General features: G+C 37.4%; 1 protein-coding gene across 1 annotated transcript in view; it reads left to right on the top strand.

The window, feature by feature from the left end:
- Positions 1–6,030: 6,030 nt before the first annotated feature.
- Positions 6,031–18,265, top strand: part of LOC116170615 — an 89,641-nt gene continuing 77,406 nt past the window's right edge. The window contains exons 1-2 of the mRNA XM_031487119.1: positions 6,031–6,109; positions 6,806–10,617. Coding sequence (XP_031342979.1) covers positions 6,843–10,617 — 3,775 coding nt within the window. The 5' untranslated portion in view covers positions 6,031–6,109; positions 6,806–6,842. The remainder of the gene's footprint in view (positions 6,110–6,805; positions 10,618–18,265) is intronic.

Below are 18,265 nucleotides of genomic sequence, written 5' to 3'. Positions count from 1 at the left end.
TCGTCAATTTTAATAGTCAAAAAAAGTTTATTTGAAACAATTTTCCTGAGAGAGCGCAAGAATGGAATTGATTCAGGGTTAATGTACCGATACGGCTAAATGCGAAACGTGTTCGTTACGTCCACAATAGTGTAGTAAGAGCGACAACTAAATATGAATTTTAATGAATGAGTTTTGAACAATTTCTGTATTAATGAAGTCGTTAAAAATACTATCGTGTACATGAACTGTATAATGAATTAGGTTGTAGGTAAGTACTTTTATACATGCACGTATGTCGGTTTACGAAAATCGTTTTGGAATTTTCGGCGCACCCTTAAATTCTGTTAGTACAACGTTACTGGGGTATATGTCTTATAGGTGTAGATCTTCCAGGAGATCTTCCCACCAACATAACCGAACCGTCAGGTTACCAAATTTTCAGTAAATCTTCCGACTATTCAAGAAACCTTAAGCAAACGAACCATTGTGTCCACTCTGCAATGAAAACTTGGATTACTACATTTTGAAATCACAGAAAACACCCATACATTTCTGCTTAAGAGAATTTAAACAGTTGGAATTGTTATTGTTTAGGTGAAATTCTTGGTTTGTTACTTAATTTCTCAATAACCAAACGATTCGAAAGTGATTCAATCCCGATCGATCATGCGTGAGTCATTACGGTATGTGTAATGAACTAATGATGAGGAAGAACGTTACAAGACCCAAATACATATTAATAAAGTCAATGGATTTTAATTTCTTGTCAACAATTTAATTTATATTCATTCATTCGTTTTCATCTAAATTGAAGATTATAGGTAATCAGCGGACATAGATACAGTACTGAAGTATGAAGCTTATTTATAGTACAAAGGTACGTGAGTATAATATTAGTCAATTTTCCACATGGAACTGTGAATATACACAATCTAGGGTACAGTAAAAATAATTGAAATGTTTTATCTTTCAAAATGGGCTACTTTAGATAAGCATATGGTTCGTAATTGGTGCTATGGAAATGTACAAATCAATATTGTTAATGATGAAATATCAAAAAGGGGGTTCTTGTAATTAATTCTTTGGTAGTGCTTGTAGAGATAGACTTACATGATTTTTGAAATTGATTTCTATTCATTTAATTGAGAAGTAAACAAAACATTGTGCGCCAAATGCCCGTCAGAAATGTTTACGGCAACTATCGAAATAACATATTATTTAAAGGTGTAAGTCACAATCCTTCCAATAGAATGAAATGTAAGAGTTGCAAATGAGCTTAAATTTGGACTCCTTTTTCTACAAATTGAACGTGTTCGAGCGTGTTTTGTCAATTTTCCGGAAAATGATTACGGGGTTCATCTTGTATAGGTTGTAACAGAATAAGCGATACGTATTGGATGGTAGAAGCACAGATTTAAATTAGTATATTTAAATCTGTGGTAGAAGTAACAGAATAGCAACAACAACAGTCACTTCATACAAATAAGTTGTGGGCGTTTCGTTAAGTTCTCAGCAACAATAAGCCATAAAAGAATGGAACAACGCTTCTTCCTAGATTCGTAAAAAAACGAATCCAAAGTTCCGATAGGGCCCATATTTTTTTAATTTTTATTTTTAATTCTTTCTTGTCATGGTGACCCCCCTTACGAAAGTGGCGAAACGTTGACTTTTAGTTCAACGTTGACACGGTCTTATTCCCGAAGTTTGTATAATTCTTGGTCAAATAGGAAAAATTTCATGTATGCTCAGTGCATTTATGGGCAAAATTACCAAACATTTTTTAATGAAACTAAAAAAGCGGAGAGGAGTAGGCGAACTGGCCACCTCTATCAACAATTAAGAACTGCACGTGAATATGACATTGTTCGAAGTTAGTTTTTCATTCCCCTCGGAAGATCGTGCGCGATATACATTCGATGACGAGCTTCCCGTATGCGAATCTTCTGTATGCGGATCTTTATGGAACAAGTAATCCTGACCAAACACCCCTACTACGAACCTGATCGATTCTGTAGTAAAAATCGATGCCATAATCCAGTAACCACATGCCAAATAAATGTTTTTGTCAAAATCATCTAAAATGACAAAAAATATTATAACCAATGATCTAGGTGTCTAGGAGGAGGTTGGACCACTCGCCTCGGGATAGTGTTAGAAAGAAAACGTTGAAACTTTGAATGTACTGTATGTACACAAATAGTAGATCTTACTTGGCGGATAGGGAGTTATTACTTGTGGAATTAAGAACCAAATGAATTGTGGCTGTGATCTTAATTTTTCATACAATATTACCCTAAAATATTAATAGGAATCGAAGGACATCCTTGGAATGTTCTGGAATATTGCGAATCTTACTTAATTTCACAGGAAGGATGTATTGAATTTTGAATAGGTACCTTGCGTAATAGATGGTTACCATAACAAAGCGATTTTCCTAAAAATTAGTTGTTTGTGGATCCTTTAGAGATAATTAAACAAGCAAAATATTTAGAGTACGGCAAAAGTATAAATCCTCAAAGCACATGGTTGCAATATCCAAGCATATTTTCTTAAACATTATTTAAAACACCCCTAGCAGGAAGTTATAAACTGATAACTGTTTTAGCGCATTTTACAAGCTGAAAGTTATTTCATGAAGGTCGGAAGTGCAAAATTTTCTTCGAACATTTTTGAAATGGTAGAACTGATTTACCAATGTACATGCTGCAATTCTATTTCACTTTCAAGTGACATTTTGCTAATACCAACGTAAAAAATATAGGTTAGATCCTTAGGCTATGGAAGGAGGGGACCCCTAATACCCAATCAAATGCAGAATTTGAAGCCTTCTGCCTTTAAATTTTGTACTGTCTTTCCATTTTGGTTTATATATCTGTACCTGTATCCTTTAACTTATTTGTCAATCCAATACATGTTTGTTTTATACATACTATATGTTTTTTTTACTGACTTGATCAATGCCACATACCTTTGGTCTATGATCTAATAAAGTTATTATTATTATTATTAATGCTACAGGTTTAAGCAAATTTTCGCATGTTATTGGTGGTGAACAGTAAATATTTTGGTCAGTAATCTGCCTTTATCCCCGTTAACACAAATGACCCACAAATGACACAAAGCATAACATTAATTTTAAATATTAGACTGGTTCACTTTTCGATGTTTCTCTGTCCTAGGGGCATTTCAGACAACATTTGGCCAACAAGGCTTTTTTTACTAATTGGTACCTGCTGAACACGAATATCGATGTTGGCACCTCGAAATCTGAACAGGAAGTCCAGAATTCAAGATGGCGGCCAATTTTCGAAAATGTTTATCTTTTCACTCATGCGCCCGATTTTTTCGATCTAAAACCGAATTATAATGTTATTCCTGACGTACGTCACGATAATAATAGCTAATTTTTTTTTACAACAATGTAATAGTTTTTTTAGCAGCAGGATATGTAAAATTAAGAATTACGAAATTCCTGCCAAAAGGAGGACTTGCAAAACGATTGTTTCTAGTAATCCTGCCATATATAAGTATTCCCGACATGCGTTTATATTGCATAATTCTCCTTGTAAAGTTTTGATAACTACAATCTTTCGAATTTTATGTTAATTTTTATATGAAAAAAATGAAGGAGTTCAACTAAACTGCGGTGTTTCGGAAGATTCTTATTTTGCTAGGTATTAATTACCGCTACTCGGGATATATTATTATTATTAAAGTATGAAAGCACATAGAAAAGTGAATACAAATTTATTAACACCTTATTCTCATGGTGTTAAGTCAATCGTCTTCTTGAGAATTAGGTAGTACAAATCAATTGAGCCTTGCGACATTTTTACAAAGTTTTGACGAGCAATCCTATTTACAACGACAAAGGACGATATCTAGAGCAGCCTTCGGAATTAATCTAACGTTGTGAGAATGGGAATGTAGCCATTTTCAATTCTTTCCCCAGAAAATTAAGGATAGATATGCTAGTCTGAGCGACATTTATGATGGGGTATGATGCCCAGCGTGAACAGTAAAGAGAGCGCTTTGGAAACACTCACTGGTTCATATCCGGGTTCGGATATAGATATTTGTAAATGTCTAGTGGGCTGGGTTGGTAGACCAGCCTTTCCTGAAACCCCCCTGCTTAAATAAAAGGTCAAAAATAAATAAATAAATAAAAATAAATGTATCCAAGCGTGGAAATTCACAACGGCAATGACGTGACAGCACTATTCATGTGGTAGCGTAAAAGAAGGATATTCGTTACTACTCCCTTTGGTCAGTTCCTCTGTTCATCATTATGGATAGGAACAAAGACTATCTTTCTTGAAGTACCGGTCAGCAACCAAACTTAGTTTGCCAGTATTTTCTTGAAGTGATGAAAAAGCAACAGAAATACATCTGTATCTGTAGCGTTATCCTAGTATCCGCTTCCGCTTCTAAGGAGGAAATCTGTGTCGTCTGACGGTTACAGAAAACTTTTCTTTCATCACTGAAGCCTCCAGTAATCACCAGTACGCCGTCAAATGAGGCCTCTTCAAGGTGATGCGACAAGAACTCGATCAGATTTCTTTTGTTTTCCTCTAATGAAAGGAAATTCTTCCAAATGTGAGGTAACTGAACATCGCGGATATCTATCACACGACGCACAGGAACCAAAATGCTTGCCAAAACAGAAATAATTTAATAATTACATGATGTGAAGAAATTTAAACAGTAGCCATAGTATTATGAAAAAAAGGTTTCCACTTTTACACACTTTGACGTTAGAAAAGAAAAACTATGGAATCATTGTTTAAACATTTGTTCACTATTATTATCGTGCCGTACCTCCGTCCGGAATAACATTATAATTCGTTTTTAGATCGAAAAAATCGGTCGCATGAGTGAAAAGATCAACATTTTCGGAAATTGGCCGCCATCTTGAATTCTGAACTTCCTGTTCAGATTTCGAGATGCCAACATCGATATTCGTGTTCAGCAGGTCCAAATTAGTAAAAAACGCTTATTTGGCTGCTTTTTATAAAAGTGAACCAGTCTATATCCAATCTTGGATTTTTCTATGAAGTGTTCCATCTTGAGTATATATTGATGGTAGGTTCACCATGCATTAATCATTTGGCGATTTATTCAAAATTTGTCTTGGCCTAGAATTTCGAAAAAATGGCAGGAGTACAATGAAGAAGAATTTTGGTACACGGAGGTACAATTCAGAAAATCAGAACCCGGTATGTTAATTCAGTTCCGATAGCCGGCCCTTTTTCGTGGCCAACTTCACGTGGGAGTACTAAATCTAAATTTTTGGAAATTTTAATTTCGGGCAACTCTATGCGTGCTCGATTGTTGAGGGCAGTCTTGTATTTATATTAATTCTTTGTTCAAATAGAATCAGTAATTAATGATTGTTGGAAATTAAGGGCTGTTGGAATTGTCGCATAGTCCTTAAAGGACAAACAAGTCTGTAATGCATGGAGAAACTGTAGAACTACGTATGCAAAAAAAACTATTGAGGATTTCGAAAGCAATCTGTTAAAATAATAGAAATTGAAATCTGCAAATGCCACTAGCGATTCGAAAATGAGGAATACTTTGCAAATACGAATTTCTAAGTTTCTTGGATCTGTGGAGGCTTAGCATATCTTCTGGGGCGATTTTTTTATACCAGACTCATTATGTAGTGCTTATAAGGGATAGATGTTCATGTTCCACCTCTCCTCTAGTAACGCCGACATTGAGTAATTACTTACATAAGAAAAACAATTTATTTTCTTAGTGATACACAAATTTTTTCTAGTACGTACCTTTGTCGTCGTTATAAAATTATATGGCAAGCACATATACGTCATTAGTGCCGCTTCTGATATAGTTTGGCTTCGGTTAATTTCCTAACGAGCAGTAATTTTTTTAATGATATTAACCTTTTTTGCGATCCCCCTAAATACGATTATGAAACGTATCGATATGTCCATGAGCGCATATTTTTGCAAGATTAATTTCGAAGTCAATATTGATTGGGTTTCATAAAAAAAGTCAAGGTTGTGTAAAAATAACGCTATAATCTAACGTTATATATTTACATTATTTTGTCGACTGGAGTTGTTGTAATCTAAGTTAATTTCACCGGTATACATACGGACAGGTAGGGATAATTAGCGTAGAAATATATTCAGTTATACAATTACGTTTATTGCTGGAAGTCGCACTAGTTTCATTGTTACGTACCTCTCGGTAACGTAATGTACTTAGTTTGAGAAATGTGATAAATGATAAGCAATTGCAGTATGTAATACACCTGGATCGGTTATCATTGCGGGGGCTCTCGCAGGGCTCCAGTAAGTCGTGACTCGCGCTGTAAGCAAGTACTTAGTGCGTGATGATGCTGACTGTGACTTTTCTTAAACCGTGTTTTTAATCTCATTATAAAGTTCACACCTTTTGTACCTTGTGTAGTTGACGCGTTCGTAATTGCGCGTAATGTGAATGTGCGCTCGTAAACGTCATGGGTGAACGGCAATTACTACAAAGCGTGAGAATTCCGTATTTGATTTTAGGGGATACACAAACTCCCCAATAACCAGTTAAGGTATTTCGCTTTAGTTACACTTCTTGTTTGTTTTTAGCGATTTTGTTTTCCATTAAGCTAATTAAGCACGTGGTTGATAAACTTTGACAACCGTTTGTTAATTATTGCACTATTTCTATTTTAGTCACCTCTTGTGGAAGTAAAAGCGCCACCAAGAATACCTCGTGTTGCAACATTATAAATAGACTAACTGCTGTTAATTTTTAACCCCCTTCATCTTCTGTCATAAATTAATATCGGCTATTTTTACAGGAGTCGAAGGCGAAAAGGAAACCGCCGCTCTTTAACAATGGAATCAATGGATGTGGAACAGAAGCAAAGCTCCCCGGGCTTAATTGAAAAAGCCACGGCAAATACCAACCAAGAAAATGTAATTAAAAACAATACGAGCTTTATTAAATCCAGCGACGGTTACACAAACAACTTCGCAGCAAATGTGCAGAATTCCTCTAATTTGAAGCGAAACAATTCCGCAAAAAGTAGAATTAACAAGTCTCTGTATTTACAATTGCACCGCCAGGCTTCACATCCGTGCACGTCAACTGTCGATAAATTAAAAGGCAGGTATGAAGCAACTGATAACGCAAAGGCAAACTTGGTCACTGATTACACAGCAAATAGAACAATCACAACTGAAAACGTAAACACTTCCCAGATTTTAGCAAAAGTAGAGGAACCGTCGAGGAATTCTGTGCAACCTTCCGCCACAGTTGAAGAACCTCGGATTACTCCTGCGGAATTAGAAGGGCCTTCTCCAGAGCAAGCACTTTCAAAGACAAAGTCGAACATCGAGAAACTACAAAAGAGTTTAGCATCGAAATTGAGTAATAATACGATACAGCATTTACGCAACAAGTACTCCCCGGCGAGCTTCGGTTACCCAAAAAGCAGCCTAAGAACGAATACCCCGAAGAAAGTTCAGTTTTCCGAGAACCTGTCCAAGATTCCACTACCAACACCGCGAGTTTCGATCCTTTCGAAGGAGCAGGCGCCCCCGAAAACAAGTGGTAAGGAAATCATCCACTCTGTTATTGTGAAAGAAGTCTCAATTTCCCCCGTCGAATCGAAACAAGAGTTCGCGAATGTGAAAGATGAAAATTCCAATGTTGTTGGAGCACAAACAGTTCCTGTAGAAACTAAGCCGGTGCCACCCGAAGAGTTTGTCGAAATTCCAGGGGTTGAGCTTGAAGTGCAATATGATAACATCAAATTTGCTGAACCGGAAGATAAGCATTTTATAGTGAGGCGCTGTTCGTCAGAAGATAGCATCGAGAAATTGGAATCGTTTCTTTCCGATTTCGTCATGGATAAGAAGACGAAGGAGCGTAAACGGAGCAATAGTTTTCGTCGACTGCTAACGGGTGGACTTTTTGGGAAAGATAAAAAGAAGTCGGAGGACAATCGGCCGAAAAACCAGAAAAAGGACAACGCGGTTTTTTCCGACAACGCCCAAAATGAGTCGCAGGTGTTCGACAGAAATGCCACGCATCGTAACACAATGGACAGTTCGGGAACGAGACGCGAGCCTCCGCAGAGGTTGGAGGAGAAGCCCCCATCTGGACCTTTGTATTACTATCCGTCGTCAAAGTCATATCGAAGAAGCGAGGAAAGGGACGCCTACACTGATATGAGCAGTTCGGGATCGTTCATGTCGAATAGACCACCGAAATATTCACCCGAACACTACCTTCCAATGAACAACGGGAGTACCGACAAGCCGCTATCCTACAATGGTGTCAATCGATATTTAGACACAAGCAGCTCGTCTTCGAACACGATCGACTTTGACAACAGAAACTGTACGTACCAGAACGCTTTGATTGCACAAGCGGAAATGCGACAAATTCGTGAAAACCAAAGCAGGTTGCAACACAATATTTCCAAGAAAAACGTTTCCGATAATGGTAGCGACACATCGGGTAAAAGTTCAGATTCCCCCGAGCGGTTCCGGGAGAGTCCTCTGCACACATCGAAGAACATGCAGTTGGTGAAACCGAAAGCTGTAATACCCATAAATACGGACAGACCTCTGCCGAATCCATATCATTTTGAGAAAATTCACAATACCGAAAATTACGAAAATTTGGAACTCTCCCAAACGTTAAACCGAAATTTAAATTTGGGCGCCTCAAAGCCATGCCCTGACAAATCTAACTTGTACAATAAGGATACGGGTGGCCAAGTGGTAGTGGACGAGGTTTACGGGACGGTTTTTGACAGCATTTCTCCAAGAAGCGTGAACGAGAAAAGTTCATTATCACCTTCGAAACTGAAGCTACCACCGAATCGAGAAAAGGTTGAACTACAACCGAGACTTCGATCGCCAATACCGCAGGCTAAAGTTAGCACTGATAAGATTATTGCTACTGAATTACTTCGAAGTAAACGGTCGCCTACACCTGTCAGGGAACTCTCCGAACGGTACAATTCTCCCACACGACCTTCCAGTTATCAGGGACCGACGGTATACGAAAATTCGTTCCAATTCCCTTCGCGCATTTCCACCCCGGTACGTAACAAGGCCGAGTACATGCAATTAAATTACGAAGAGCCGCCGAAACCCCCACAAAATTATCTACAAGCTGCTGAATGGCATAAAACGCAGAGGGAATTGGACAAATCGCCCGCGATTGAGGCACCCCAAACAGTGACTACTGATGTCATGGTACACACAAACCCGCTAGAGTCTCAGAGGTACTCCACACCCCCCTCTCCCGCTGTACGGCCAAAGAACCCCTTGCATGGATCATCGCCCACAAAATACACTCCTTCCCCAAACAACACCACTTCCCCTCTCATGCTACAAATTCAGCGCAACTCTCCATCGCCAACTGCAAAACAAGAGATTCTACAAAACGTCGAAGCTTTCTACTGGCGCGAGTTGCGCAAGTTAAAAGATAAAGAAGAGCAAGATCTGTTCAATTACCGCCACCGACAAATGCAAGTGTACGGCTACGTAGAAGATCCGGTGCTCAGCAGAAGATCTCGCAGCGTATCACCGGGCATTCAGAGAGGCAGGCGCAGTCTTAGCCTGCCGAGAGATGGACGCCCCACTCAACAACCACCCAGACCTCCCGTTCACAATCACGAACCAATCCCAGAAGGCAGGCCGGTGATTGCCAAGAGACCGATTCCTTTACCTACAGATGCCAGACCGGTTCAGCGTAATCCCAACTTCATTCGGAACACGTTCGAGAGAAGTACCATCGGTCCTATCGGACTGAACAGGCCCGATGACTTCCAACGCCATAGGCAAACTACGCCTATCTTTAAGAGGGGTAGCTTAACCGCCCCTCCACCGGAGAGTCCATACCAAATGGGGAAGAAGGTGAGTTTCTCCAGTAATCAAAATGCTACAAGCTGGCCGACCAAGAACGGGTTCACGAAGAGTCCACCGACCAGAAGACTCGATAGAGAGATGCCTCTTGAGGATGACGTCTTTTTACCAAGCTCGCCAGTCGCGCGCGTGGAGTACGTGCAGCGATCGCCACAGTACCATCCAGACTATACTGACGGAAGGGGAGTGAGGCAAAATGAACCAGTGTACGGTAACGGGTCGAAAAAAATCACGGTTTCGAATAAAGTGTGCGACATTTACGGACAGATTCACGATTCTAGACAGAGACCCGCGGAATCTCCGCGCGATTACGGTTGGAACCAGGACGAAGCGCCGTCGTACGGTCAAATTCGAAATAGTGGATTAGTGTACGGTCAGTTACAAGCTCCCAATGGTTACAATTCGGTACGTCCAAACCCTCAACAGAATTTTGTACGCGGTAGCAGGCTTACTGCCAGTGTTAACGATATGTACAGACGCTATCCGGCAGAAAATGTTCAATATGTAGAGTCGCGTCCCAAAGGTGGTGGAGTGCGGTACTTCCACGAGCAGGGACCTCAACGACCCTTGCCTCCCGTACCAGAAAGACACGATTCCCGTGCAATTTCGGTTAGAAAGTTAATTCGCGGTTATGTTCCTGTGTCTGATAACGAAAGTGGTTCCGAAGCTGGAGAAGTGCAACGAATACTTCGATCCGGTTCCCAGCAAAGAAGCTATAATGTAATCGGTAAGTGAATAAACGTACTAAGGGTGCTAGTTTTGAGGAAGAACTTTGCCACCATTTTTTGTTTTGTTTTTAAAGTTTTTGTTAATAAGTCTGAACAGTCGAGGTGCTATTTTGCCATATAAAAGTTCTTTCTTAAAATGTTCCTTGTTGAAGTCGCTATTAGGCTTAGTTCTGTTGTACCATCTGTAGCTTTATTCATTTTGAGCAGTATTTTCACATCTACAAATATTATTTATAATTTTTTACTTTTATTATACCTAAATTACTTTTTATATATGACTTGTAAGCTTATTGTACTATTCCGAACGAACGTATTGTTAATAAAACTTTTTCAAATAAAATGATGCGTTTTATTTACTAATCCTAATAGCATCTTCATTGCTTTTTTAACTTTTTTTTAACGTTATGCATGCATTCTCATATTGAAGAGAATCGCCGAAAGGTAAGTAATTTTGCACGTCCGGCTATACAAGGTCTAAAAACATAAATTTTGAAAGTGCAGTAATAGTCACGCAAATTACATCAACGGATATGAATGAGTTCGATGAGATTGACACATTTATATTGATGGAGCGATAAATACTCTCAATTTATGGATGTAGCATTCACTACGTAAATTCCGTTCTAGTTTCCTATAATTAGTGTTATATTGGCAATTATTTTAATTCACTGGGTTATTACGTTCATTGAGTAGGACGTGGACATGCGATTTCGCATCTTATACAGTTTGTAAATTAAGAAATTAGGTCTGAGCGACGGTTTGACAAAATCTCCTAGTAATTTTCTACATTTTTTGTTTTATTTGTTTATATTTTACTGCTCGCTGTACCTAATTTGTCTCTTCCTGGTAAAAGCATTACATTTTCAAAGCGACTATAAATTGTAGTATATTTTTAGAATTGTTTATAGTTTAAAGCATTAAAGTATTATCACTGTAATAGCTCGTTAAGGGTAGGATAGAAAATTTAAAAAGCGTTGTTAGGTCGCAATTTCTAAAATATTGTAGTTTATGAAACAGTTGTGATGGGACTGGAAAAATTCAATATGGGGCATACGGAAGGTATTTTTAATAATAATTTTGTTATTTCCTTACCCCATTTTTTATAAATAACTCCGAGGAGAACTCTGATCTCTTTTAACGTCTTTGGCAAAGAATTATTGGACATTCTTTGGCATGCTATTGGTTGATCCACAAGGTCATTCTGAATCTGCAAATAGAAACAATAATAATTAGAGGTTAGAAAAAACGTTAGAACAAATTTTTTACTTCCTTACCAGGGGTTGCAAAATAACGGCAACTTTGTTTTTTATTTTATTTTAATAAGTAAATTGAACTATTACTAAAACAACAGAAAGTAGAATTTATACCCAGATCATTTTCAATTTACACAACTTTTAATTTTCTTAAAGATTTCGTCATGAAGTTGCCTACATACGTGCAGTTTACAAATGTACTAAATTAATGTACTAAACGATATATACAACAAGAGTTAATCCCTCGCAGGTAAGAAATATTGTGTTGTAAGGGACATCGTGGACGCGACTTTTATGTGCCGTTTTAGAACTGCTTTTTCAGTCTAAAACATAATTAGAAAAGTTATAAGAATTGAAGGCCATAAATGAGTGTCACCACAAAGTAGCATATATTTTAATGAGCAGTTGTAGGATTGCTTGTGGATCCTGTAATCACAGAAACAACAATATATTTCAGGTACTATACAAGTTGAAATCCTAGTAGGTAAAAAATGTCACAATGGGGCCATACATTTTGTGTGATGTAGGTTGCTTGTGGATCCTGAAAAAATAATTAATCAAGGAAACAAAAATAATTCATACACTTTTTTAATCCGCGCAAGCAATACATAATTACCGCGCCAAAGGTGATTTTTCTTCATAACTCTCCAATTTCAACTCGACGCTATTTTTATGTACCTACAGAGCGAAACTTAATTTTCTTCGAGATTTTCTTAAAAAATGGTGTCCTACATTTTGACGTTGTAGGATGGATTGCGAATCGTTTAAACAAAATCAGTCAAAGAAACACAAATATTTGATACACCCTCGTAAGCAATAAATGATTGCCATGCGAGACCCAATTTTCTCAAAAACCCTCATTTTCATTACGACACAGTAATAAATTTCTACGTGCAGTAGTGTAGGATTCCTGCAAGATTTAGATATATTACGGAAGTTTCGACTCTCCCAGACAATAAATTGTTGCCATAACGTGCACTTCCTGAATTGTTCATACCCAAATCTTCAAAATTTTACAATTTTATATGATAGTATTCGCATTGTAGATCCTGTAAATAAAAATCAGCGAATTAAGAATATTTGAAGTAGTAGTGCGAAAGTTGCAACCCTCGAAATGTATGCTCACCGTCCGAGACAATATTTCCTTAAAAATTCTGTAATCTCAGGACGGCGGGCACTTGCTGTTTGTGGATCCTGTAAATAAAACCAAATTTACGAAATATTTAAAATAAAGTTAGAACTCTCCCATGTAATAAATGGAGCAAGAAATGATATAAAGTGGTAAACTTTGTACGCAGTAAATTAGCCATGCGACGGTGAACGTGCTTAAAAACTCTCCAATTTTCGCCCGACGATTCGTTGCATTTTTGCGTGTGCGACGAATTTCGGTGGTTCGCACGCAATTTGCGAGCTTTAAAATTAAACGCAAAATTAAAAAATAAAATTTTATTAAGAACTGAAAGAAAACTCGATAAACTCTACGGCAGTGGTTACAACGGCGGAACCGTCAGCTCGGGCGCTACCAAGGGATTTTGCAACATTGCGCCCTGGTCAAGGTAGGAATGGTGTGGCGGATCGCTCTCGGAAGCCTCTGGCGAACTCAAACGGCAGCTCCAGGAATTGTCAAGGGCGAGCGGCGATCGGCTACTGGTCAATGCTAAAACAAAAGTAAAGCGCACAGCAATGTCCTTAAGCGGGAACGAACGCAACAAAACACAAATTAGCGGTATCTACGGGAAACCAACTGCAGGAAAGCGAAACATCCATCCCCCCCCCCTTATAATTAATGGAACAGGGAGTAACAAAAACCATACCTAGCAATAAATCGGAGCGGTACAAATTACTGTGCAAGAAAAAAAAACAAAAGCTGTAGATACGGTGGTATCTGGAAAGCAAAAATGAAACGGTATGAATGTAAAATAAATTTACAGAAAAGCTCAAAATTACGGTACTTACAAAACGAAGATTGCGAAAGTGCAAAAGGTAGAAAATATCAATTATTTAAATACGGTACGGTTCTCAGAGTAAATTTACGAAAAAGCTCAAAAATTACGGTGCTTACACACGTAACTTGATGCAAAAGGTAAAAAAGATGATAACCTTTCGTTACAACACTCAAACGCACAACGGCGCCCTCCTAACAACGGCTTTATCTTTTATACAATTCGGCTATGCCATGGAGTGAACGACGATTTTGCAGCCGACACAGGATAAAAGATTGCTTGTGGATCCTGTAATTAAAATCAATTAGCTAAATAAGAATATTTAAAGTATTGCGAAAGGGGGAATCCTCTCAAGTAATAAATAGTTACCCTGCGAGATCGAATTTTCAAAAATTGCATAAATTCAGGAGCACGGAGGTTTGAATTTGTATGTGCATTTGCTGCATTGTTTGTGGAACCTGCAATTAAAATCAATTAGCGAAATAAAAATATTTAGGTAGTGCCGAGGGTAGTGTGAAAGGGGAAATCCTCTAAAGCAATAAATTGTTACCATGCGAGATCGAATTTAAAAAAAATTGCATAAATTCAGGAGCACGCAGGTTTGTATTTGTATGTCCATTTGCTGGACTGTTTGTGGAACCTGCAATTAAAATGAATTAGCGAAATAAAAATATTTAGGTAGTGCCGAGGGTAGTGCGAAAGGGGAAATCCTCTCAAGCAATAAATTGTTACCATGCGAGATCGAATTTAAAAAAAATTGCATAAATTCAGGAGCACGCAGGTTTGTATTTGTATGTCCATTTGCTGGATTGTTTGTGGAACCTGCAATTAAAATCAATTAGCGAAATAAAAATATTTAGGTAGTGCCGAGGGTAGTGCGAAAGGGGAAATCCTCTCAAGCAATAAATTGTTACCATGCGAGATCGAATTTTAAAAAAATTGCATAAATTCAGGAGCACGCAGGTTTGTATTTGTATGTCCATTTGCTGGATTGTTTGTGGAACCTGCAATTAAAATCAATTAGCGAAATAAAAATATTTAGGTAGTGCCGAGGGTAGTGCGAAAGGGGAAATCCTCTCAAGCAATAAATTGTTACCATGCGAGATCGAATTTTAAAAAAATTGCATAAATTCAGGAGCACGCAGGTTTGTATTTGTATGTCCATTTGCTGGATTGTTTGTGGAACCTGCAATTAAAATCAATTAGCGAAATAAAAATATTTAGGTAGTGCCGAGGGTAGTGCGAAAGGGGCTTATCCTCTCAAGCAATAAATGGTTACCATGCGAGATAGAATTGTCTAAAAATTGTATAGCCTCAGGAGCACAGTGGTTTGCATTTCTATGTGCATTTGCTGGATTGTTTGTGGAACCTGCAATTAAAATCAATTAGCGAAATAAAAATATTTAGGTAGTGCCGAGGGTAGTGCGAAAGGGGAAATCCTCTCAAGCAATAAATTGTTACCATGCGAGATAGAATTGTCTAAAAATTGTATAGCCTCAGGAGCACAGTGGTTTGTATTTGTATGTGCATTTGCTGCATTGTTTGTGGAACCTGCAATTAAAATCAATTAGCGAAATAAAAATATTTAGGTAGTGCCGAGGGTAGTGCGAAAGGGGCAATCCTCTCAAGCAATAAATTGTTACCATGCGAGATCGAATTTAAAAAAAAATTGCATAAATGCAGGAGCTGTATTTGTATGTTGCAACCGTCACATGCAACAAATGCTTACCATAAAAGTAGCAAATTTTACAAAATTTTTTGGTTTCAGGAGTTCACGATGATTGTTTGTAGGTCCTGTAAGCAAAATCATTAATGAAACCAGATTTTTTTATTACTATCATATGTCTTAAAAAAATTAGAAATTAGAACGACGATTTTCTGCATTGTTATTGCACCTTCAGGATTGCGTGTGGATCCTGCAAGTAAAATCAATTATCGAAACAAGAATTTTGTATTTATAACGAAAGTTTCGACTCTCGCAATTGATTGCTATGCCAGGGCGAAGTTCTACAATTTCAGACCGATGGGGTTCACTTGTTGGATCGTTTGTGGATTCTAATAAACAGAATTAACTTAACAAGAATCAGGAAAGGTGCACATTTTTAACCCCTTTTCAATCCTTGTTATTATTAAACCCACCTGGTGCAGGTGCATCTAATGACATCCGATAAATTATAGGATTGCGGCATACATGAAAATAGGATAATGAATTATATTTATTTCATAACAACACGTGCAATGATCGCAAAGTTTAATCTTTACATTTTAAAACAATTTTTTGTTAACATATAGTTACCTATATGAATCACAGTGACTGGATGGGCACTGATGACTGATGAGATATTCAAGACAAACTTAAGGATGGTCGTACTTGGCTTGAAGAAGAAACACTCGAGTTCCAAACTCCGTCCAAATTGCACGTAGAAACGGTCTGAAAATGAAGAAACAGCATTTTATTTTATTTATTTAAAAAAATAATAATTGTAAAATGTTTTAAAAAATTGTGTCCCTAACAAAATCTTCTCTCATATTTGTTTAAAATACTCCATCATTCATCTGTCAGATTCTCCTTTTCTAAAAGCTTTGCGTTTTAATGCACTGGCAGTACTATTTTCGATCAAGACTTATTGGCCATTGCCCCGTAGCGTTTTACAAAAAACTCCTGAGTAACTGCAGTTCTTTCCCGCTTCATTCTTCAACGGTAAGCAGACACTGAGAATGATTCACTGGTACGAAATTACTTTCTCTTAATAAGCTGAGGTCAACAATATTTCAACAAGCGCGGTAACGGTAACACGAACTTTAATTTTGTCAGCGGCAGGCGGTTTACATTATTACATAAATGATAGAAGCCTCGGCCTCACGGCTATAATTGTATTACAATAATCACTATTAATTGACAGGAAAAATGTGCAGTACCCAACAGCGCATTTTATAGTTAAATCCAAATTACATTAAACATGACTCATCGTAAGTCATCCCATAAAGAGATTTTAATTAAATCATTTAATTTTTTGATTGGAAACACATTATTTTATAATAAATACCTACCACAACTGCTAACGCTTTTATATTTCATTATTAATAAATGATATTTTTTCAATTGTAAGATTATTCGTTAAATTGAGGGAAAAATATTACACTTTAAGAAAATTTCATTTAAATATCTTAACAAAAAAAAATTGGGATTGCGCAAATACAAAAGTTGGGTTGCGCATGTGCAATTTTTTTAAAATATTTACTAACACACAAAACCGGACATTCATATGTTCTTTGTAACAAGAATTATAAAAGAAACCCTTTTTTGGAGGTTGTGGAAGTTTTTGAGCTAGAACAAAATCGACGTGCGTCACTGTCACGTGCCGTATGTGCAAATTGGCCTTAAACCCTTTGGTTGGAAACAGTTTTTAAAGAATTTATCGCGCTTTTTGCATAAATCCGTCTCTGGAAATGAACCTTAAAGTACATATTTTGCATTTATCCTGATAAGAGGGTTTTTTATTTAAAACATAGAAATAGAAAATGATTACTGAGACTGTAATTTAAAGGTTAAATGGATAAGGTGCCAACTGATCTAAACAGTTTCCTTTATTTGATCACCGCAATTGTCAAAAGAATCCGTAAAAAAATGTATGACAGTATAATCCTTATCTTATCACCACATTCTACATGGAATCTTCCTGATACGACGTAACGGCTGCTTTTTATCGTGAATTTCCACTAAGTGTATTATCTGTAGGTAAATTTGCTTGAACGAAATACGAAACGTCTGTACGCACGTATTTGTTTTACCGACTTACGTACCTTATTCCATTCATGGATACCTATACCCTAGTGAAGATTGTTTGCAATGCAATTTCATACGAGCAACAAGATACAAAATTATGTTTAACAGGTGATGAAAAAGCTGGTTATGGATGAAATTGGGAGAAACATTTTTTTGAAGAAGATAATCATAAAAGAAAAAGGAGGATATTTAATAAACACCATAATTATACCAATGCCAATGTTCAAGTTCTTTTTTTTGCAGCTAGTAGATCAATAAACATAGCGTTTGCTTATTATTATTTACTCGACTATTTACTTAGGTAAAATCCTTAAATTTGATTTATTTATTTTATTTTTGGCCGTTATTGTTAAGTGGGCGGGGTGTCACCCACCAACCCAACATATACAAACTGCCATTCCCGAACCCGGATTCGAACGAGGGACCCTTAGTACCGCAGTCGTGCCTCCACTCCAGTGAATCGGTTCGGTTTTTTAACCCACCGCAAAAACTACGAGAAAAATTGAATTTTAGGGGGCATAACAATTTTTTTAACGTGTTGTTTTTATGGGCGATGGAGTTGAACTTTCTCATATTGACCACACCGCATAAAATGCACAAAGCAACCCAGGATACCATTCATGGTATTCTAATGAAAGGTCTCATCGAAATAAATTGGTTTGTA

Source organism: Photinus pyralis, unplaced genomic scaffold, assembly GCF_008802855.1.
Source record: "Photinus pyralis isolate 1611_PpyrPB1 unplaced genomic scaffold, Ppyr1.3 Ppyr1.4_LG5, whole genome shotgun sequence".
Taxonomy (NCBI): domain Eukaryota; kingdom Metazoa; phylum Arthropoda; class Insecta; order Coleoptera; family Lampyridae; genus Photinus; species Photinus pyralis.
The sequence above is the reverse complement of the archived record's forward strand: the minus strand, read 5'-3'. Positions and strand labels throughout refer to the sequence as shown.